The sequence below is a fragment of the Elgaria multicarinata genome, chromosome 4 (assembly GCF_023053635.1).
Source record: "Elgaria multicarinata webbii isolate HBS135686 ecotype San Diego chromosome 4, rElgMul1.1.pri, whole genome shotgun sequence".
NCBI lineage: Eukaryota > Metazoa > Chordata > Lepidosauria > Squamata > Anguidae > Elgaria > Elgaria multicarinata.
This window is the reverse complement of record NC_086174.1, coordinates 86,481,418-86,506,237: the sequence shown is the minus strand read 5'-3', so window position 1 is coordinate 86,506,237 and position 24,820 is coordinate 86,481,418. Positions and strand designations below refer to the sequence as shown.

General features: G+C 40.5%; 1 protein-coding gene across 1 annotated transcript in view; it reads right to left on the bottom strand.

Moving 5' to 3' along the window:
• The window catches only part of TRDN (triadin), a 239,051-nt gene that overhangs the window by 34,794 nt on the left and 179,437 nt on the right, over positions 1–24,820 (bottom strand). The window contains exons 27-31 of the mRNA XM_063125451.1: positions 14,288–14,338; positions 14,131–14,181; positions 8,503–8,550; positions 6,097–6,144; positions 1,641–1,691 (exon numbers count right to left, since the gene is read on the bottom strand). Of these exons, the coding sequence (XP_062981521.1) occupies positions 1,641–1,691; positions 6,097–6,144; positions 8,503–8,550; positions 14,131–14,181; positions 14,288–14,338 (249 nt within the window). The remainder of the gene's footprint in view (positions 1–1,640; positions 1,692–6,096; positions 6,145–8,502; positions 8,551–14,130; positions 14,182–14,287; positions 14,339–24,820) is intronic.

The window sequence follows — 24,820 nt, the reverse complement described above, 5'->3', positions numbered from 1 at the left end:
TAGCCCTCCTCCAGTCATCCGGCACCTCACCCATCTTCCATGATTTTGCAAAGATAATAGACAGCAGTTCTTAGAGTTCTCTTTTTAAGAGCTAAGCACTCCAAGCCAGATTTGGTTTCCCTCACATTCAAGATTTTTAAACTCTCAAGTTCTTTTTCTTCCATTTATAAAGGAATTTTCAACTTCTGAAAAGTTCTTCTAAAAAACCAAAACAAAAAACCAAACAAGATTCTCACCATCCCTATCCAGCATTAAAATCCAGCATTTAGCAGGGATGGCCTCAAAAGTGCACACTCATCCCCCTGTATAAATGAATTCATGTGTGACTTTGAGTGATTTGCTCAATATATGTGAAATTCTCCATTCCCCAAGGATCCTGATTACTGGACAAACCAAGAGTGCTGTTAAGATTCTCCTTAGTGTGGGGAAAGGAGCCATGGGGGTGGGTGGGTGTCAATCAGAATCCAAAGAAGAAGAAGGACCAGAAATTTACTAGCTAACACAGAAAGCGAGGCAGGAAATTCTCCAAAACTCTTTTGGAGTCAAGGGTGAATCTTCCCAGCAGCTTATATGCGAGAATGCAGATGGCCAAGAGACTATCCCCCCACTTCTGGGAACTCATCCTTTCTCTGAGGGGGAGGGGACAGATCCCAGAGTCCACCACAGAGTCAAGAGAGCGGAGTTGAGAGGAGGTGGGAGACAATCTTTTCAGGTAGCTTCTCAAGAAAAACCCTCTCTGATAAAAAGTGTCTGACGGAGTGGGAACTGTCCTCTTTGAGTTAAAAGCAACTGCCTAGCTTTGTTAGTCAAATTAAGCATAGAGCATAGCTCCTAGCATTCACACACCCTTTAGGTGAGAAGAGAAGTTTGTTTGTTGAATAAAGCTTTGTGGATTACACAGCAGACATCTTTATTGACTCATACCAGTAGGCGGGCTTAGAATCATGATAGGCGCAAACTGAGGCATATCCAGACCAAAATAAATCCCCCAAATCTCCCAGCATTCCAAGTCAGAATGCTGGGAGTTGAAGGTCTTTTTTTCCTGTCCAAACATGTATAGGATTGGGCCCTTGGTTTGCATATGTTCGTAGGCATGAATTCTTTGGCTGACATGTGACGTGATTTGTGATGGGACAGGTGGAGATATTCCTAAGGCCTTGACCCATTCTTTTCATTCATAAGGCCTTCTCTTCCTATGCCCAATGTCTGAACTTGCCCTTAGGCTTGGAGTGACATAGTTCCATGACACTGCACAGGGCAGCCTTCCCTAACTGGGAATTATGGGAGTTGCAGTCCAGCACATATGGAGGGTACCAGGACTTGGGAAAGCTGGTGTTGGTGAAACCAACAATTCTTCTCCAATTCAGATTTCAGCCTAAACTGGGGAAGAATTTGTGAGCTTGTAAAACATGTCTCTCCTTTGAGGTGGGTTTTAACCAGCTCCTGAAATGCTTTTCTGAGACTGGCTTGGGAAAACATTGCTGGCATCTCTAGTAATAACATAGCACTCCCTCCTTACCATCATCTACTCTAAATTCACATATTCTGGAATGAAATGATCTAATTGAAATTGACAGAGAAGAAAAACAAATACATGGAACTAGTGTTTGGACTAACATACAGTATAAGATGACATTTACCTTTCAGTTTCTGGGCAATGGGAGTCTTTGCTTCCTTTGGTTTCACTGCTTCTGAAAAATCAAATTTTCTTAGCTTGCAAATATGCAATTTAAGTGTGCCTTGGCTTACAAGCAAATTTACAGGTCTCCATTTTTTTTAAAAAAAAGAGCTTGAGAAAAAAGACGCATTCCTAAAGTTAAGAAAGATAATTTCCCTCTACCAATCAATTTCCATTCTCTGAGGCAGCAGAAGGGAGGGGGGAAGCAGTCATAACATATCGAGAAAGCTCTTCCCCACACACCTCAAGAGAAAAGTAAAAAAATAATAATTATTGGTAGTATTAAAATCCACCTTAGGCTTATGGTCAGGCTGTCCCCAGGAAGGCTTTCAACATAAAATGGGTAAATACTTTAGACACAGTTTTTCTGTACATTTTGCAGCAATGTTCTTTCCATTTCTTTCTTCTTGTGTTTGTCTGTGTAGAATACATGAAATAGCCCTCAGATGTGTTTTAAACAACAAATTAACTTGACAAGGATAGCTACCACTGACACAACTTGAATATTTCATATTCTCCTGTTTCCAAAAGTGATCCCACATTTGATTTACTTTCAACCACACAATGAACAAACCAGGTGATTTTTTCTTTCGTTTTAACAGCTGTATTTAAATCATTACAGGATTTGTGGTTTCATTTAGGAGGGGGTTAGTTTAAGAAGTACTGTTGGAAAGAACATTGTTGCAAATGCATAGGAAACCTGTGTCCAAAGTATCTACCCATTTAAGTTAAAATATTGCCTTCTCCTCACAAAATACTGAAGTGTTTAATCAACATGCAAGGAGTGCCTCATTTAATCGGTTTCTTGTCTAAACAAGTTCAATACAAATAAATCACCCAGAGAGCATCTATCAGGGCTGGGCAAGTTGTGGCCCTCCAGCTGTTGTTGCAGTGCAACTCCTAGTATCCCTCATCATTGGCTATGCTGACTAGAGCTGATGGGAGCTGCAATCTGACAACATCTATTTATTTATTTATTTATTTATCATACTTATACCCCGCTCCTCAGCCAAAAAAGGCTCTCGGAGCGGCTTACACTTAGCAAAAAAGACAGTCCCTGCCCTCAGGCTTACAATCTAATAAAGACATGACACACAAGGAAAATCTAGAAGGCCACATGTTCCCCAGCCCTGATCAAAATATAGTTACTGTTTTCCACGTCTACAGAATTCTTCTTGCTGGAAAATATATACTTATCAGGAAAGAAGGGAGCACATTATAACAAATATTAATCAAAGAACCTTGTGTTATAAGGGATTAGATACAAAAGGAACTGTATGTACTGTGGGTTGTTTTTAATTGCTTGTTGCATTTATTTGTATTTAAACTAGGGGTGTGCACGGACCCCCCGCTCCGCTTCACTTGCAGATCCGCCATTTTTCGGATCGGGCCGCTCCGCCCCGCCCCCGCTCCTCCCACTTCCGCTCCGCTCCGCCCGGAGCTCCGGATCCGGATCCAGAGCTCCGTTTCCCCCCCCCCATAGGCTTGCATTGAAAGCTAAAAAATTATACAACTTTTTTTCTGTTCAAGTTAGAAACCTCATGTTTGGCACCATGACACCTCATGGGGATATACACACGCACGCCAAGTTTCAAAGCAATCCCATCATCCCCTGATTTTTGGCGAATTTTTGAAAATCGGGCACCCCACACACAACATCCCTGCGAGGTGTGTTAAAAAACACGGGGAAAAGCCCGTTCAGATGAAGAAAGAGAAGTTTCCCAGAATCCCAAGTTACCTGTTTTGCCTATGCCCTCCTCCAACTTTGGGATCATCATGACCGGGAGCTGACTCTGCCCCTCAGCCCTTTGAAAAAGGTATTTTTCCCGCCGATTTTTAAAAAACTTCTAGCCCGCGACCCGTACGATGCAGAAAGTTGAGAGTGGTCTCAAAATGACCCCCATCCACGACTCTCTGTGCACAAGAATTTTCAGAATGATAGCTTAAACCCCCCCCCAGTTATCCCCGATTCTTTCCCTCAATGCAATCCTATGGGCGAAAAGCCGAAAACGCAGTTTGAGCCGCGCGGTTGACCCGATTTTCACAAAAATATAGCCCGCGACCCGTACGATGCAGAAAGTTGAGAGTGGTCTCAAAATGACCCCCATCCACGACTCTCTGTGCACAAGAATTTTCAGAATGATAGCTTAAACCCCCCCCAGTTATCCCCGATTCTTTCCCTCAATGCAATCCTATGGGCGAAAAGCCGAAAACGCAGTTTGAGCCGCGCGGTTGACCCGATTTTCACAAAAATATAGCCCGCGACCCGTACGATGCAGAAAGTTGAGAGTGGTCTCAAAATGACCCCCATCCACGACTCTCTGTGCACAAGAATTTTCAGAATGATAGCTTAAACCCCCCCCCCAGTTATCCCCGATTCTTTCCCTCAATGCAATCCTATGGGCGAAAAGCCGAAAACGCAGTTTGAGCCGCGCGGTTGACCCGATTTTCACAAAAATATAGCCCGCGACCCGTACGATGCAGAAAGTTGAGAGTGGTCTCAAAATGACCCCCATCCACGACTCTCTGTGCACAAGAATTTTCAGAATGATAGCTTAAACCCCCCCCAGTTATCCCCGATTCTTTCCCTCAATGCAATCCTATGGGCGAAAAGCCGAAAACGCAGTTTGAGCCGCGCGGTTGACCCGATTTTCACAAAAATATAGCCCGTGACCCGTACGATGCAGAGAGGTGAGAGTGGTCTCAAAATGACCCCCATCCACGACTCTCTGTGCACAAGAATTTTCAGAATGATAGCTTCAAAAACAACGTAGTTATGCGCGATTATTTGCCGCAATGCAATCCTATGGCGAAATGTTTTCAAGATGGCGACCGGAGCGCTCCGCCTGAACTCGGAGCTCCGAAAAATGGCCGCTTCTCTTCGCCTTGCTTCTAGGGGGTCCGCGGTCCGCTCCTACTCCGCCTCTGGGTAAGGCGGAGCAGGCCAATCCGCTACTGCTTCTACGCTCCTAATCGGAGCGGAGCACATCCCTAATTTAAACTATGAACATTGTACATATTCAAAATTAAAACAAAAGCATTCCAACAAAGAAAAAAATGGAGTCGATTGTTAGTTTTGCAGGCCTTCACTGGTCCAATATCGTCACCGCGCTCTACATCTAAAGTCCTCCTCTGAGTGCCTACTCCAAGGGAAGCTCGGAGGATGGCGACAAGGGAAAGGGCCTTTTCAGTGGTGGCCCCCCAATTATAGTAGAATGATCTCCCCAATGAGGCTTGCCGGGCGCCAACATTGTTATCTTTTTGGCTCCAGGTTAAGACCTTTCTCTTCTCCCAGGTATTTAACACCATTTAACAACATGAGCTGAGTTTGTTTGTTTTTAACGGACCCCAGAATAGCTGTTTTTATAAGGATACTGTTGTTTTTACGCTTTTTATGTTTGTATATTTGTTTTTAATATTTACTGTTTTTAACTTTTGTAAACCGCCCAGAGAGCTCTGGCTATGGGGTGGTATATAAATGCAATAAATAAATAAATATCCAACATCACATGAGTGGACTTTCTTTCACACAACAGGACTTCCCCTTGATTTCCTGCCCTCTGCAACTCTCGATATGGCCCAAATGTGCTCTGGGGAGGTGCAGGAGGCTATAAGGGGAAGGGGAAATCCAATCTGCCAGCAGTTTCCATTCCTTTGGTCGACAGCCACCACTGGATATGACCAGGGATTTGACAGCTGTTTAAAGGCAAGTGGGGCAAAGTGTCATAGCTCTGCTTCACTAGCTTACCATAATATATTGTTTTAGTTATTGCAGCACAACTGTGGACTTGTGCTAGATATTGATTTGCATAAAGTGTGTAATAGTACAGTTGGCTACTAAATACCAATGTCCACAACTCTTTCTATTATAGACTCATGGGAGCAATTTCACAGTTAAGGCAAATTTGTTTTTAGCAATTCATAAAATCTGAAATTCAAGTCAGTTTGCCCTGTCAGTAGGAAATTCTGTCATGGAAAAGCTACCGTGTGAGAGGTATAATTTAAGGGATATTTCACAGATGTGTTGGGTGTAAACTTGTTATGTATTCTTCAAGCTCATGGAGAGGAGATGGACCAGGAGGAGATGGACCAGTCTAAGGGAGAGTGTGGATGAAGCATTGTATGTGAGTGTGAGGGCCAAGCAGTATGCAAGTGAGCATTGCATGTAAAATTATAGGATTTGTTTAATGTTTTAACTTACATGGCCAGGTGCCTTAACTTACAACTTCCTTGTTTTCTGAGTGCGTAAATGAATTTTTAAGTGCCTTAATTGCCCTCATTAGCAGATGGCTTTTAAAAAAATAAAAATAGAATAGAATAGTTCTTGTAAAATAACAACAACAGGGCTGTTATCAACTCTCCCCAATGAAAGAACATGTGACCTTAAAAGAACATGCTTTTTTATAAGTGACTCTTACCTTTTTCTTTGACAGCAACTGAAGACTTTGCTTTTTCTTTTGCAACATCTAGGAAACATATTAATTAGTGATTTAAAAGAATTTGCACTCATCTGCATTCAGATGAAGTTGTCATGGAGAGGAAGAAAAAAGAAGGGTATTGTGGGTCACAGGTGTAGATTCATAAAAGCCATTTGTGAGTTTTAAGAGGCCTCAGAAATATTTTGTTCAACTTCCCCCTCATTCACAGCATAGTTTTTAGTTAGGAGATATTCAATCAGTGTTCCTCCACTAATGGAATGTATACATCAACAGAATGGGAAAGGGCTGGTTTTTACAATCCCCATCCTCCTTTCAGGGCTTTTTCTTTTAATTTTTAATATTTTTACACTAACAAATACAGTGACACACATACATTATTGATAAAACTATAAATAACACATTTAGAATATTGTATATATTATTAATTGGTCAATTGCTATATCTCAGCAGAATCTGGTACTCCAAAACTCCTGCTGCTTAATTGGAGGCCCATGTTCTATATTCAGGTCTAAGCAATACATTAAGAATTCTTTATGGCAGTCTCTCATTCTCTCCAGTAAACAATGGGAATAGTAATAGAGTTTCATTTGGAATTACCCTTTGTCCTGTTATATTACTCATCCACTCTATTACTTAGATTAAAAAAAACCACACCAGTAAAAACAATTAAAATTATGTGCAATCATGGATAATTTAGTCTTTGATAAAAAACATGTTTTAACTTGGCACCAAAATGAAGGCAGTGCTGGCACCAGTCAGGCCTCCAAGGGGAGCATATTCCACAACTGGGGTGCCACAATAACGAAAGCCTTCTCCCATGTCCCACCATAATGTATGTCTCACGTTGGTGGGACACAGTGGAGGGTTCCTCCAACAGATCTGAAATCACATGCAGGCATATATAAGAAAAGGCGCTCCCTCAAGTACTGAGGTCCCAAGCTGATTAAGACTTTAAATGTCATTGGCAACACCTTGAATTCTGCCAAGAATCATATAGGCAGCCAATGCAATTCTTTTAATTCTTTTAATATTGTCTTAATAGGATGTTCTGGTGAGTAGTCCAGCTGCCACATTTTGCACTAGCTGCAACTTCTGAGTCGCCTTCAAGGGCAGTCCCACATAGAGTGCATTGCAGTAGTGTAATCAGGAAGTTACCAGTGCATGTACCACTGTGTGAGGTTGTCCCTATCCAGGAAAGGCCATAGCTGGTGGATCAGCCAAAGCTGGCCCGAAGTACTCTAGGCCACAGAGTCTACCTGGGTGTCCAGTGACAAGGGTAGATCTAGGAGTACTCCCAAGCTACGCACCTGATCCTTCATAGGGAGTGCAACCTCATCCAGAACAGGTTGCTTACCAAATTCCCAGACTTGGGAGCCACCAATCCACAGAGATTCCATTTTATCAGGATTCAGTTTCAGTTTATTAGCCCACATCCAGCCCATTACAGCCTGCAGGCACTGGTCTAGCACCTTCACCATCCCAGCTGACTTCGACGACCAGGAAAAATAGAACTGAGTATCATCAGCATACTGATGGCACCCAACCCCAAAACCCCTAATGACCTCACCCAATGGCTTCAAATAGATGTTAAACTGCATGGGGGATGGCATAGACAGCTTAATAGCCATGGGGTGGAACAGGAATCCCCCTATACCACTCTCTGGAATCAGCCCTGCAAGTAGGAGTGGAACCACTGTAACACAGTACACACACCCCACTCCCATCTTGCAGAGCCAATCCAGTAAGATACTATGATCAATGGTATCAAAAGCTGCTGAGGGATCCAGGAAGATCAACAGGGTAGCACTCTCCCTGTCTTTCACCAAGAGTAGGTTGTCAGTCAGAGCAACCAAGGCTGTTTCAATGCTGTGCCCTGGCCTGGGACCAGATTGAAATAGGTCCAGATAATCAGTTTCCTCCAAGAATGTCTGAAGCTGCCCAGACTAATCCTTTTATTTGACTAAACTCTTCAGTACAATAGTTTTCAAATGTCATAATTGTTCTTATTGACCCTGACATGTTATGCAAATTGGTTGCAAAATTATTAAATTGCATTAATTGAAACCAACAAGTTCTTATTTGGACAGTTTTTATCTGTTAATTGCATGTAAAATTATAGGACTTGCTTACTGCTTTAACTTACGTGGCCTTAACTTACATGGTCTGGTGCCTTAACTTAGAATTTCCTTGTTTTCTTGGTGCATAAATGAATTTGTAAGTGCCTTCATTGTCCTCATAAACAAACGGCTTTTTAAAAATAAAAATATCATAGAACAGTTCTAGTAAAATAACAACAACAAAACAACAAATGGGCTGTTATCAATTCTCCTCAATGAAAGAACGTGTGACCTTAAAAGAACGTGCTGTTTTACAAGTGACTCTTACCTTTTTCTTTGACAGCAGCTGGAGACTTCACTTTTTCTTTTGCAACATCTAGGAAACATATTAATTAGTGATTTAGAAGAATTTGCACTCATCTGCATCCAGATGAAGTTGTCATGAAGAGGAAGAAAAAAGAAGGGTATTGTGGGTCACAGGTGTAGATTCATAAAAGCCACTTGTGAGTTTTAAGAGGCCTCAGAAATATTTTGTTCAACTTCCCCTAATGCATGACATAGGGCATGGCTAGACGAGGCGATATCCCGGGGATTGCCCCGGGATCATCCCTGTGCATCCACATGACGCACAGGGGATCCCGGGAGCAGGGTGGGATGATCCCTCCCTTTCCCCAGGATATCGCCCTACCTTTCTATCCCAACTTTTCCCGTAGTCTCGGGATGATCCCAAGACCGTGGGACGTGGCCAGCTGTCCTGTTTTCATCCTGGCTCCTTGCGAGTACTTTGAAATGGTTCTATCCTTGGGTGAAACACAGGTTCCTTGATAAGTGAAAAACAAATGCAGAGAAAAACTAGTAAGTTTTCATAGTTTGGAGATCATTATAGATGGTGTAGTAGCTTAAAAACAAAAAGAAGCAAAAAGAAGCCACAGTGGATAGCTTTACCTCATAATAGTAAGTGATTGCTTCCATTATTTTAGATTTATTCAAATGTATGTATGTATGTATGTATGTATGTATGTAAGTTTGTTCTACAAAATATAATAATGCTAGTATTTACCTAAGGTGTTATACATTTTGAAGTTCAGGCTCTATGCATATCCTAAGGAATGTCAGCCCACATTGTACTTCAGACAGAATTATTTCTAATACCCTTTGCAATGACAAAATAATCAGCATGAACACTGAAGTTGGATAAATGTAACTTTGGTGAAAACTAAACATTTATGCACACTCCAAGATGTTTTTGAAATTGTCTGCAAGAAAGTGATGTGGCTGGCAAAGTGATAGAAACTCCTTTACGTTAAGCAGTTATGGGATTTACTCTAAGAATCAACCCATAGTTATAGAGTGTAACAGCAGAACGATAGAACAACCATCTAATCTGGCAATTTATATCAATCTATATTAATCTATAATAATCTCTGCTGTGTGTGGTTTTATCCTTGTTGCGTTTTTTATATTGTATTTTGTATTTGTGTTTTTAGACTGTTGGTTGTTTCATGATGCTTTTCATAGTTTTAATTTTTGTGAACCGCCCAAAGTGCTTCAGCTATTCGGCGGTATAAAAATGTAATAAATAAATAAATCCTTGAAACAAGGAAAAACGGTTGGATTTATAGCCTGGACACATTGAACTTGGAGGATAACACCACCACTTGCAAGCTGGGAATTCCATCCACAGCACTAAGATTTTGTAACTGTTAACCCAGCTACTTTAGTGACATATCTTGTACTAGCTGTCATTAACAAAGGAGGAAGCTGAAACATTTGGTGAAAAATAACTAATATACATTTATTCATGTTTTGCCAATTGCTTTATACACACACAAACACACATATTTGAATAGTTCCAAGGGTTACATTTTTAAAGCAGGAATGTGAAATTTGACAGTATTGGAGGTCAAGCTTAACTGTACTTGTAATCTGATTAAATATCAATAACTGTGAGTGTTTTTAATATTTAATGTAATGAAGAAAGATAATCTGTCTACATCAACTAGCCAATTACTAGTGATTATTCCTCCCCCAATATGTGTTTCCAGGGTCAGATCTACACCGTGAGTCATATCGATGCAATCCCATCATGGTAACCCATATCCCTCTTACACATTTATACCTCGTAGGACACACAATGACTTATTTTATGGTATTTTGGATAACATAGCATAAAAAGTGGGAAATAACACTAGAAAAACAGTATAGGAATGTGTGATGTGCCCCAACGGTTATCAGTACACTTCAATACTAATAAAAAGTACTAGTGTAGACCTTGCCCAAGTTTCATAACTATCCTTGCAGGATCAAGAAGGGGTAAAAGTGGAAGTTTTTAAATGTATATCATTACCCTTTTCCTTAGGGTCTTCTGCAGCTTTTCTTTCACAGGCTCTGTATAGAAGTACTGTTATTAAAAGTCAGTCAAAGCTAGTGATTATGAATCTAATACGGAATTATGGCTTTCTCGTTTATTTACGTTTAGTGGCACCTGCAGTACCTTTGTCTTTCGGTGTTGCGTGATGCTTTGCTTCTTTCTCTTTTACTTGTTCTGCCAAAAAAAAAAAAAAAAATCCCACCATTGCTGTGTTATTTTTCAGACAAATGAAATAGAAATATGAATGCATGAATGTATATAGTCAAAAGCAGGTAATAAGAGGTGATTTAGATGAGAATGAACAATAGAAAACTAACAAAACAGTAGCCCTGTTCAGGTGTTTAGCCCAAACAGGGTCTGCTAATACATGTGTAGAGACGTAGGTCCATGCACACTGGTCCTTTTCTTTCACAGGCTCTGTATAGAAGAACCATTCTTAAAAATCAGTCAAAGCTAGTGATTATGAATCTAATACTGAATTATGGCTTTGATGTTTATTTATGTTCAGTTGTACAGCAGTACCTTTGTCTTTCAGTGTTGCATGATGCTTTTCTACTTTCTCTTTGACTTGTTCTGTAAAAAAAACACCCCACCATCGCTGCGTTATTTTTCAGACAAATGAAATAGAAATATGAATGTATGAATGTATATAGTCAATGGCAGGTAATGAGAGGTGATTTAGATGAGAATGAACAATAGAAAACTAACAAAACAGTAGCCCTGTGGTCACTTCTGTGGTCACAATTCTCCTTTTTCATGGAGCAACAACATTGGATCCCACCCTATAAATCTCCAGACTTCCCCACTATGCGGCAGGGTCTTGCTATTTACTGTTTTACTCTGTACAGCACCATGTACATTGATGGTGCTATATAAATAAATAAATAATAATAATAATAATAATAATAATAATGTTTTCTCTGTTGTAACATGTGTTAATGTGGAGTGAAAGTAAATACCTAGTGAATCAGATTACAAAATCTAGTAAAATAAAGTCTTATTCTAAAGTCTATTTGAGTGTTTAGGGCCCTCTACATTTTGCTTGGCTGGGGCTCAAGCTTTATATTATAGTCCTCCTCTATTGTAGTATAGTATAATACCTAGACTGAAAATTGACCAATGCTGGAACTGTGTTTTGGCCTTTCAGTTGTCTTGACCTTATGTCTTGACTCTGCAGGTTTCACCACTGAATAAATAACAAGCGGTTCAAATCTTGCTGAATGTCATTTCCTCTTGGTGCTGAACCATTGACCTTTCACATGCCGAGATCAGTGATGCTTTGGTAAGAAGGAATAGATTGGGACAGATGGCCTGAGAGTTGCAAAATCATTTCAGACCTTCTTGAATATCACTTGGTGGGAGTGAAAGACTGTTCTAGCTTGTAGCAGTCCTAATTGCATCCAATTATCAGCTGCCTGACCTGATGTGGCATTTTGAATGCAAGTCTTCTGAAAGGCCTTGAACAGGCTAAACAAATTAGCTGGAGTTACTATTTGCCAAGATAGGATTCCATGTAAACTAGATAGACAAAAAAATCTTAGTTGCTTTACATCCACTATGCTGGGTCAGACTAAAGATTCATTTAGCAGCATTGGCAGCTTGGCATGTTACAAACAAATGAGGACATGGAAAGGGGCAGATGGCCCATGCCTCTCACCTATGCCATTCTGTGTAACATATGAAAGAAGCCATGAATTCCACTTGAGGCAAGGAAGGAGAAGTCCACACAGGTCTGGAATTCATGAATCTCTCACCTTCACAGGTTACTCATGAAATAATCACTCCCCTCTCATGTATATTTTGTGTAGCTGCTCTAGCAGCCAAGTCCTATACATGTTTACTCACAGTGCTTCTTACTCCAAAATAAGTGTGCAAATTCTTATGTATATTATCTGGGAGTAAGTACCATTGAACGTAATAGGCCTTACTTTAACTTAAACATGCATAGTACGGAATTGCACTTTAGGTCTTCGACACCAACTAGCCAGATGGCCCAAGGATGCTCACCAGAGACTTTATATTTAAATGAGAAAGAAAGGGAGATGTCAAGGAGATTTGCTTTTTATAATAGATTCAAGTATTGAAATGGTTGAAGCAAGGTGTTTCTATCCTCTGTCTTTATGAAGCCCTGAAGGCATGTCAGTCTCAATCATTCCTTCACACCAATGCACATGTTGCTCTTTGACTGCATCAATGGGTTATACTGCCTTGTTTTTAAACCTTTCACATGTGTTCAGAAGTATATTCACACATATGCTGGGAGAGGTAAAACCCAGATTAAATTATGATAATTATGGATTTAATGTTTGTTTGTTTGTTTATGTTTGGCTGCACAACATTACCTTTCACTTTTTGTGTTGCACACACACATTAAAGTATTTGAATAGTTCAATTTTAAAGCTGGAATTTGAAGTTTTACAGTTTTGGAGGTTAAGTTTAGCTGTACTTGTAATTTGATCACAGTATCAATAACTGTGAGTGTTTTTAATCTTCCATGTAATGTAGAAAGATCTGGCTACATCAAATGGCCAATTACCAGGGACTATTCCTTCTCCAATATGTGTTTCCAGGGTCAGATCTACACTTTGTGTCATATCAATGCAATCCCATCATGGTAACCTATATCCCTCTTGCACATTTATGCCTCGTAGTGCACACAATGGGCCTTGCTAGACGAGGCCTTAGCGTGCTTTGAGACCCGGTTTCCCTGCTGTGCGTCCAGATGACGCACAGGGGAATCTGGGCCCAGGCCGCACTGAAGCCTGCCTTAACGCGCCATAAGCGAATTCGCTTATGGCGCTCCTTTTCCGCAACCCCGGCCTGAGGCCGGGGCTGCGGAACGTCTAGCGGGGGGGGGGGGAAGGCCGGACTGGCAGGAGAGGGGGAGGGTGCAGGGCAACATGGGACGACGAGGGAGGGCAACACGGGATGATGAGGTATGGCGAAGGGTGGCACGGGACGACGAGGGAGGGCAAAGGGTGGCATGAGATGATGAGGGAGGGCGAAGGGCGGCACGGGACGACGAGGGAGGGCGAAGGGTGGCACGGGACGACAAGGGAGGGCGACATGGGATGGGGAGGGATGGCGGAGGGCGACACAGGGGACGGGACAGGGAGGGAGGGCGGGGAAAGAGGGGGCAGGAGGCTTACTTTAAAAAAGGGTGGGGGGCTAATTTTTTTTAAAAAAACCTTACCTTGTCCGGAGTCTTCGGGCCGCACGTGGCCCCTTTAAAAAAAAAAAATGGCTGACGCTGCAGGGCTTCCGTAGTCCCTGTGCGTCGGCAGTCTAGGAGGCTGGGCGGTGCGCGCTAAAGTTAGCGCGCCATCGCCCCGCCTCCCTGCCGGCTTATCCGGCCGGGTCTAGCAAGGCCCAATGACATCTGTGGTGGTATTTTGAATAATATCGAATAAAAAGTGGGAAATAACACTAGAAAAACAGTATAGGAATGTGTGATGTGCCCCAACGGTTATCAGTACACTTCAATACTAATAAAAAGTACTAGTGTAGACCTTGCCCAAGTTTCATAACTATCCTTGCAGGATCAAGAAGGGGTAAAACTGGAAGTTTTTAAATGTATATCATTACCCTTTTCCTTAGGGGCTTCTGGGGTCTTCCGCAGCTTTTCTTTCACAGGCTCTGTATAGAAGTACTGTTATTAAAAGTCAGTCAAAGCTAGTGATTATGAATCTAATACTGAATTATGGCTTTCACATTTATTTACGTTCAGTGGCACCTGCAGTACCTTTGTCTTTCGGTGTTGCATGATGCTTTTCTTCTTTCTCTTTGACTTGTTCTGCAAAAAAAAAAAAAAAAAAAACACCCACCATTGCTTTGTTAATTTGCAGATAAATGAAATAGAAATAAAAATGTATGAATGTATATAGTCAAAGGCAGGTAATAAGAGGTGATTTAGATGAGAATGAACGATAGAAAACTAACAAAACGGTAGCCCTGTTCAGGTGTTATACTATGGTTTTATACTGTTATTTTGTACTTTGAATGGTTTTAATTTTTGTGAACCGCCCAGAGAGCTCTGGCTATTGGGTAGTATAGAAATGTAATAAATAAATAAATAAATAAATAAATAAATAAATAAATAAATAAATTAAGCCCAAACATGGCCTGCTAATGCATGTATAGGGCCACTGGTCCATGCACACTGTGTTTTTTTTCTTTCACAGGCCCTCTATAGAAGAACCATTCTTAAAAATCAGTCAAAGCTAGTGATTATGAATCTAAAACTTAGTTATGGCTGTCCTGTTTATTTATGTTCAGTTGCACAGCAGTACCTTTGTCTTTATGTGCTGCATGATGCTTTGCTTCTTTCTCTTTGACTTGTTCTGCAAAAAAGTCCACCATCATTGTCTTAATTTTCAGACAAATGAGTTAAATATGAATGCATATAGTCAAAGGCAGATAATAAGAGGTGATTTAGATGAGAATGAATGAGAATGTAAGCTTTTTTTTTTAAGGCTCTCCGAAAAACCAACAAAACAGTAGCCCTGTTCAGGGGTTAAGCCCAAACATGGCCTGCTAATGCATGTATAAGGCTACTGGTCCATGCACACTGTTTCTTTTCTTTCACAGGCCCTCTATAGAACCATTCTTAAAAATCAGACAAAGCTAGTGATTGTGAATCTAATACTGAATTATGGCTTTCCCGTTTATTTATGTTCAGTTGCACAGTAGTACCTTTGTCTTTAGGTGCTGCATGATGCTTTGCTTCTTTCTCTTTGACTTGTTCTGCAAAAAAGTCCACCATCATTGCCTTAATTTTCAGACAAATGATTTAAATATGAATGCATATAATCAAAGGCAGATGATGAGAGGTAATTTAGATGAGAATGAATAAGAATGTAAGCTTTTTTTTAAGGCTCTCCAGAAAACTAACAAAACAGTAGCCCTGTTCAGGTGTTAAGCCCAAACATGGCCTGCTAATGCATGTACAGGGCCACTGGTCCATGCACACTGCATCTTTTCTTTCACAGGCCCTCTATAGAAGAACCATTCTTAAAAATCAGTCAAAGCTAGTGATTATGAATCTAATACTGAATTATGGCTTTCCCGTTTATTTATGTTCAGTAGCACAGCAGTACCTTTGTCTTTAGGTGTTACATGATGCTTTGCTTCTTTCTCTTTGACTTGTTCTGCAAAAAAGTCCACCATCATTGTCTTAATTTTCAAGCAAATTGTTTAAATATGAATGCTTATAGTCAAAGGCAGATAATGAGAGGTGATTTAGATGAGAATGAATGAGAATGTAAGCTCTTTTTTTTTAAGGTTCTCCAGAAAACTAACAAAACAGTAGCCCTGTTAAGCCCAAACAGTGTCTGCTAATGCATGTATAAGGCCACAGGTCCATGCACATTGGTCCTGCACCCTCAGCTTTAAGCTTGCCATGTTGAGCAACAAGGTTTGAATAGAAGTTCAATTCACATTAGTTGAACATGAGTAAAACTCTCTGCCCAGTCAGGGACCCAGCATGTGCAGCCCGTACTCTTACACCTGCCTAGGCATATCTGTATTTGGCTTAATGACTGAACACAGCTAGTAAGGATGTCCAATTAGAAAGTTTTAGGAACCCATCAAAATGGTCAAAGGTCTTGCTAAGCTGTTTTAAGGACTTCAGGCATTTGCCTTTGAAGGGTTGTTTTTAATTGTTGTTGTTTATGATAATCTATGTCATTTGAACTTTATCGTTATTCTTTGTGACAGCAGGAGATTTCAGTTTTTTCCCCTTTTCAAACTGTGTAAAGAAAAAGTTAAGGTTTGTTTTGTGAAACCTGGAACCTGAGCATTATATGCACAGGGCATATGAAAGTAATGGAGCTTGAACTTTGACATACCCTACAAAAAGTTGCTTCTGTCCAGCAACAAAGTCACATTGTGAGTTTTGTTCATTATGAACTCCTGCAGGGCAGGTGTCATGGGCTGGCATTGTTGGACACCAAGGGAGGTCCACTGCCCAACAGGGGCCTCACAGCAATCTTTGAAGTCTCCTGACTTTCTTCCTCCTCCTTCTCTTTGCTGTTGCTGCCTGTTTACCTGCCCTTTCTCATGAGGGAGTGAGAGGAGCAAGAAGTCACAGTAATCTATGTACACCTTCTCCTTCTTGGAAATGCTGTGGAATGGACTCAGAGGGAGAGGCAAGTGGCAACAGTGAAGAGAAGGAGGTGAGCATGGTCAGGGAAGGAAGTCCAAGATCATCTCATCCACAGGCCTCCAAAAACCTGGAACTGTTTCCCATTCTCTTTTTAGAGATCACCTGTGATCTATCAGGAACAAACCCAAATTAATTGTCTTTCATTTTCACATAGCAGAAACTTTCTCTCTCTCTCTCTCTCTCTCTCTCTCTCTCTCTCTCTCTCTCTCTCTCTCTCTCTCTCTCTCTATATATATATATATATACACACACACACACACACACACACACACACAGAGAGAGAGAGAGAGAGAGAGAGAGAACAACAAGCCTTAGAGAAAGTGAACTAGAATGTGCATTGCAAGATGGAGAGCAAATGTGGATTACACTGGATGCTTTGAATGCAGATGCTTGTTGCTATTCAAACATAGATCCAAATCTGCATCATCTGCAGGTGATTTACATGTGCAGTGCGTAATCCTGCATGGAAGCCGTGTGCAGAAGCCGTCTTAGATCTACTGTGTGTGGGTCTGCTTCATTGGAGCATGGTGAATGACTTTATTCTAGCTCTTCAAAATACCTAGAAAACATACTTCTTTTCTACCCAGTTCCTGTTCCATATCCTCCCCACTACTGTTCTCAATATATACAAGCCAGATCCTGGAAATGTCCACCTATTTTAAAGACTGATCACTTAGTTATTACACCGTAGTCCAGATAAAACAAATTTCCTTCCAAACATTCTTCTCAAAATTCTCCAGGGTTGGATATAGAATTGTCCTTCCATGAATGTAAGAGCTCATTCTATTTGTGGAAGGGACTGAGATGCAGTGGAGGCACTTGAGGAGTGGGGAAGTGATTCCCCCTCGGCAGCCCTTCACAACACCTCCCACACTGTTCAGAGAGGCTGCAAGGGAAGGAGGAATAGATGAAAACCATCTCCTCCCTCTTCTTGCAGGAAGAACTCAAAGGAACTGTGGATCCAAACCAACTATCTTAAATGTCACAATTAGTACAGCTGAACTGTTGCGGAAATGAACAAAAACAAAAAAAGTATTAAAATTATTTATGCAATTAGCTTCCTTGATGAAAAATTGCAGGAGTCTTATACAGTAATCCTACAGATACCTACTTGGAAATAGGTCCCACTGATTTCAACTAAACTAATTTCAAAGCAAGTATGCTTTTTGCTCAAGATGTTATTGCCTTACTTTTGTCATCATGAGTCATAACATTTAAGTGAAGCTTCCTAATTATTTCTGGAAATGTCAATATTTAGAATCATGGAATGCTTAATGTATTGATTCAGAACTTTGCTTCTAATCACCCAAAGGAAATCCGCACAGCCATTTCTAAGAAGAGCTTTACAGCAATATTTCAAAAGACGTCATACTGATTACTTGATTTGAACAGATCAAACACTTTCAGAGCCTGACTCATTACGGATGTCGCCTTAAATCCCAGCTGATCTGATAAGCCAGAAAATCATTCAGGAAATGTTTCAGAGGCTAATGTCATCTTCAGGGGCAATTTAGCAATTGCGATGGTGCTATACAGATGCCAGACAAATGTGGCTGAGGAACTGGAAAACTGTGATTATGGCAAGTGCAAAAGTAGTTTATTGCAGTTGCAATAACACCAAATTTATATTAAGTTGCTTTTTTTGGGGGGGGGCATTCTTTGTATTTGCATATCTGCATTGGAATATATAGCCAATAATCTCACCTAAAACTAACAGTTTGAGGTATCATTCAGTTAAAGTGAACTACTAGGATTAGGATTATTTAAGCAAGATTCTACACATTTTACTTGAAGCAAGTTCTCTTAAAGAAATGTAAATCTGTTTAGGACAGGACACACTGGTCCTTGAACTATAAATGGAAATGTACTTCATGAACCCAAATTACAATTTACATTTTCTGGCCACAGATACTGGGATTTCTTATTAAGGATAACACATCCCTTTAATGTTCACACATAAAAATCAATCCAGCCCCCCCACCCCACAATACCTTTATATGAAGAAAAATCTAATTATCTAAATCTGAAGTGTATTCTCAGCATTGATCATTGAATATGTTCCCTTTTCTGAAAATGTTTAACATGTGTGTGTGTGATCATAAATAAAAATATAAATTTCAGTTCTCCAACTGTTGGTCCTTATCATAAAAACACAACCATCAATCCACAAGAGAAAAGTATCTGTGCAAAACATATTTGGGGTGGTGGTGGTATGTATTTTCCAACCTATACCATTTTTTCATAATTATGTATGTTGCAATCTATGTGATATTTCTTCCTTCTTCTTTTTGAAATGTTCAGTTTAAAGTATTTATTGAACCAATGGTTAATTTTTAAAAATTATTGTGTTGTCCTCTGGTTTTAATCATAGCGTATGTTTGTGTTGATTTGTGCTATCTTAAAAGGTGGGAAATATGAACAAATGTTATACAGACACAGGTGATTAGATGAGTGATATACAGTTTTTATAGACAATGATATCACAGGGCTTACTTGATTCTTTGGGCTTTGATTTATCTGCAAAAGAAGAAATGATATAAAGTAACAATCCTTCCTGTCCTCACATAACAGCAAATTTAATGTTATGATAGCTAAAGGAAACAGTATATCATATGAAGAGATAATTTATTGAAATTAAGGAATGAGAATCATTTACTTACATAATATAGTGAAAATATTTGCAAAATAACATCCTTGCTTCATCCTGGTCCCTCACTCACCAACAAACAGCAAATATTGATTTATATAAAATAAAATAAATAAAAGTTAAGAACATAAGAAGTGCCCTGATGCTGGATCAGACCAAGGGTCCATTTAGTCCAGCACTCTGTTCACACAGTGGCCAACCAGCCATCAGCCAGGGATGAACAAGCAGGACATGGCACCTTCTCACCCATGTTCCCCAGCAACTGGTGCACACAGGCTTACTGCCTCGAATACTGGAGATAGTAGTAGCCTTCACCTCCAGGAATTTATCCAACCCCCTTTTAACGCCATCCAAATTGGTGGCCAATCACTACATCTTGTGGTAGTGAGTTACATAATTTAACTATGCACTGTGTGAAGAAGTACTTCCTTTTAATTGTCCTGGATCTCCCACCAATCAGCTTCATGGGATGACCCCGGGTTCTAGTACTTTGAGAGACAGAGAAAAGTGTCTCCCTCTCCACATTCTGCCTACCATGCATAATTTTGTACACCTCTATCATGTCTCCCCTTAGCCTCCTTTTTTCCACGCTAAACAACACCAGTTGATGTAACTTTCCCTCACAGGAGAGATGCTCCAGCCCCTTAATCATTTTAGTGGCCCTTTTCTGCACTTTTCCCAGCTCTATAATATCCTTTTTTTGGTGTGGTGACCAGAACTGTACACAGTATTCAAAGTGTGGTCACACCATAGATTTGAATATGGTCAGTATGATACTGGCCGTTTTATTCTCAATTCCTTTTCTTATAATGCCTAACACGGAGTTTGCCTTCTTTACAGTGGCCACACACTGGGTGGACATTTTCATCAAGCTGTCCACCACAATCCCAGGATCTCTTTCTTGTTCGGTCACCACCAGTTCAGATCTCATTAGGTTATACTTGAAGTTGAGTTGTTGTTGTTTTTTGCCCCACTATGTATCACATTTTACTTTCTTGCATTGAGCTGCATCTGCCGGTTGGATACCCACTCTCCCAGCTTAGAGAGATCCCTTTGGAGCTCCTCAAAATCCCTTTGTGTTTTAACAGCCTTAAATAATTTGGTGTCATCAGCAAACTTGGCCACTTCACTGCTCACTCCTAATTCCAGATCATTTATGAACAAGTTGAAAAGAATTAATTTTTGTGAACCGCCCAGAGAGCTTCGGCTATTGGGCGGTATAGAAATGTAATAAATAAATAAATAAATAAATAAATTGGTCCCTCTACTGATCCCTGTGGAACCCCACTATTTACTTCCCTCCATTGGGAGAATTGACCATTTATTCCTACTCTCTGCTTTCTGTTCTTTAACCAGTTACTGATCCATAAGAGGACCTCTCCTCTTATTCCATGACTACTAGGTTTATTCAGTTTGGTGGGGGACTTTATCAAAAGCTTTTTGGAAGTCTAAGTAAACAGTGCCCACCAGATCAGCCCTGTCTACATGTTTGTTGACACTCTCAAAGAATTCTAGAAGACTAGTGAGACAGGACTTGCTTTTGTGGAAGCCATGTTGATTCTTCTTCCGTTGGACCTTCCTTTCAATATGCATACTAATTTTGTCTTTAATAATGCTTTCAACCAATTTACCTGGAACAGATGTCAAGCTAACTGGCCTGTAATTTCCTGGATCCCCCCTGGATCCCTTTTTAAAAACTGGTGTTACATTGGCCATCTTCCTGGCTTCTGGTACATAGGCTGAGCTTAGGGACCTGTTGCATATTTCTGTGATGAGGTCCGCAGTTTCATATTTGAGTTCTTTGAGAACTATAGGATGGATACCATCCAGGCCTGGTGATTTATTTGCTTTCAATTTGTCAATAAGGTTGAGAACGTCATCTATTTGAGTTCTTTGAGAACTCTACCATCTGGGCCTGGTGATTTATTTGCTTTCAGTTTGTCAATAAGGTTGAGAACCGTCTTATGTCACCATTATTTGCCTCTTTTCCTCAGACTCCCTTCCTGAAAACATCAGTTCAGGCACAGGCATGTGTACTGTATCCTCTGCTGTGAACACTGATGCAAAGAATTCATTCAGCTTCTCTGCAATCTCCCTGTCCTCCTTTAGCACTCCCTTAACTCCATTGTCATCCAATGGTCCAACTGCTTCCCAAGCTGGTTTCCTGCTTCTGATATATTTAAAGAATTCTTTATTGTTGGACTTGATATTATTAGCGATGTGCTCTTCAAAATGCTCTTTGACATCTCTTATTGTTTGCTTGCAACTTCTTTGTGCCAGCTTATGCTCCTTTTATTTTCCTCACTTGGGCATTTTTTGAAGGAAGCCCTCTTTTCTACAATAGCTTCTTTGATACTGTTTGTTAACCATGCTGGTAACCTCTTGGACTTTCCTAACCTGTGGAATACATTTTAGTTTAGCTTCTATTATTGTGCTTTTGAGTAAGCTCCATGCATTTTCCAAGGATTTAACCCTCTTGATTCCCCCTTTCAATTTTCTTTTCACTACTTCCCTCATTTTAGAGAAGTTTCCACTTTTGAAGTCAAGGGTGAATGTGTTGGATTTCCTGGACAATTTCCCACTTAAGTATATATTGAATCTGATAGCACTGTGGTCACGGTTACCGATTGGTTCAACAATATTTACCTCTCATATTAGGTCCTGGGCAGCACCACTTAGGATTAAGTCCAGTATTTTCTAAGCCATCTTCAGTCAGTTATGGATAATCTTTGAATACTTTGAAATTCCCAAGAAGCACTGAGCGTCACTGAACTGACTTGATGGAGATGGTGCCTGGTAGATTTCTAATGTTGTACAATGACATTTTTCTTGAAATGAAAGGGAGGCCAATTTTTTTCTCAATTTATTTTATTTCTATTATCCATGGTACATGTCACAAAACCAATTTTGAAAGGGAAAGATGACCATTACAATTTTGGTTAGAGATGCAGCAGTTATTGGACACAGAGGTAATGGACCAGCCCTGCATGAATTAAGGTGGCTCCATTTTGATGAAGACTCAAGTCCTATTCATATCTTCAAAGAATGCATGTGGACATAAAGTGTGGAAGGGATGTTGGGTAGGGGTGAATAAATTTCCCGATCTTAAAACTGTTAGACCTGTTTGCATGTTGTTTTTGTTTTTAAAACACATCATTGTGAAGACTCACAAGCATTTTGTGCACATTTCTCTTAATATATGCATTTTTGACAAAAACCCCCTTAATATTCAAATTTTAATGCATTTTTAATCAAAGAACTGCATCTCAAAATTCAGAGAAGTGCAAATATTGGAGGATAATGGCATTTTGGTTTGAATGTTGATTTTGGAAGTGCAAATTAGGTAGCTTTAAATTTCTTTGCCCTCTAGTGTGCATGCCCCAGACCTGCCCCCAAAGTTCACATCCATGCCAGCTCCATCACCAAACTTCCCACATTGAGTGGGAAAGTCTGAAGGGGGATTCTAAATATGTTCAGGAACCCACATGCATGTCCACCATTGAACTTGTCTGGACTTAAGGCTTGCACACTGGCTCCATAAATGTTAAGGCTTGCACACTGGCTCCATAAATATTTGCAGCTGATATTTGCGGAGCTGGACAGGCCAATAATCCATGGATGCACCCTGCTATACAGAAGATCTCAGGGAACTGAAGTGGGAAGAACGATGACTGGAGCACCAATGGCAGAAAATTTGACTCATATCTGACAAGACATGATATAGAGAACATCTTCATTCCTATGGGGTGGCAATACGTATAGTGAAGAAAGCTTTCTTCTCTGCACACATTGCGTCTGTGAATTCACATCCAGCAGAACTGTTCAGGGTGTTGAGGGGTCTAATTCAGGCACCTTCGCCCCTGAACCCAATTTTAGAGCCTTCGGTAGTTCGCTGTGATGCCTTCGCAGCTTGGGGGTGCTCCTGGATCCATCGCTCCAAATGACAGCTCAGATAGATGCGATGTCCAGGAGTGCCTGCTTCAGCTGATATGCCAGCTGTGCCCCTTCCTAGAGTTGGAAGACCTAAATATGGTAGTGCACGCACTGGTAACTTCGAGGCTCAACTTCTGCAATGCGCTCTACATAGGGCTACCTTTGTGCCTAGTCTGGAAACTTCAACTAGTGCAAAATATGGCAACCTGGCTGATCACCAGTACATCTAGGGGCAACCATATTACACCAGTTTTAAAATAATTACACTGGCTGCCAATTAGTTTCCGGGTGATGTATAATGAATGAATAAGTTTATTACAGTATAACAACCAGCACGCCAATCAAACACCATACAATTTAACATACAAGGTATAAGGTGTTGGTTATTACCTTTAAAGCCCTACATGGTTTGGGTCCAGGCTACCTGTGGGATCGCCTTCTCCCATACAATCCACCTCGCACACTCAGGTCCTCTGGGAAGAATTTACTTCAGCCAGCAAAAACAAGATTAACAACTGTTACCCTGAGGACCTTCACAGCTGCTGCTCCCAGACTGTCGAATGGCCTGCTGGGAGAGATCCACCAACTCAATAGTCTTTCTGAATATAAAAATGCAATAAAGACTCATCTCTTCCAGCAGGCCGACCCAGTCAAATTTTAAGATGTCTTGCTGGCTGTAATTTTAATAATGTATTAGTTTTTATAAGTTTTAATCAGTTTTATGTATTTTATAATATTTTGTATTCTATGTTGTTCCCCACCTTGATCCAGATGGAGAGACGGGTTCTTATTATTATTATTATTATTATTATTATTATTATTATTATTATTATTATTATTTAGTCCAGAAGAGTACATGTGGAGCTTTCAAACATCTGCAACTGGGGATCATGAGGCAGGCAAGGGGCCTGTCCTGGCCTATGGAAAGTTACTGGCACAGGACCCCTGCCCTCTACCCACTTTCCACATGGTAAGGATTCTTTTTTATCTTGAGGAAGTGAGAGACTGGCAGGAAAGAGAGGGGAGGAGGGAGAAATGGGGCTGTTCAAGGGTTAAATACCTGAAGGATTTGACAAAATAGTTAACATTCTGTATGTTGAACAGCCTGATTCATTTTGGGGCCAGCGAAGGAGATGGTTGCCCGAGACAATTTATTGTGAAACACAGCTTGTGACTCCTTGAGAGAGTGCTGTATAACACATTGTGCACAATTTTTCCTGAATGTGGTTGATATGACGTTGTTCTATCAGGACTCATTGGTGTCTCACGATATATAAACTGGCGACTTTTTCAACTTAGAAACAATCCTGTGGATTGGACTGATTGTGTAACAAGAACAAACAAAAAAGTGGGCTTGGTTGTTTGTGGGTACATCGCTTCTTGGCCTTTTGGCCAAGATCAAGTGTGTGTTTGTGGGTACAAAGAAGCTGCTAGTATAAGAATTGAGGGTGCAATCCTATGGATTTTTAGAGAGAAATAAGTCCTACAACTCGCAGCATTCCCAAACCAGCCATGCCATCTGGGGAATGCTT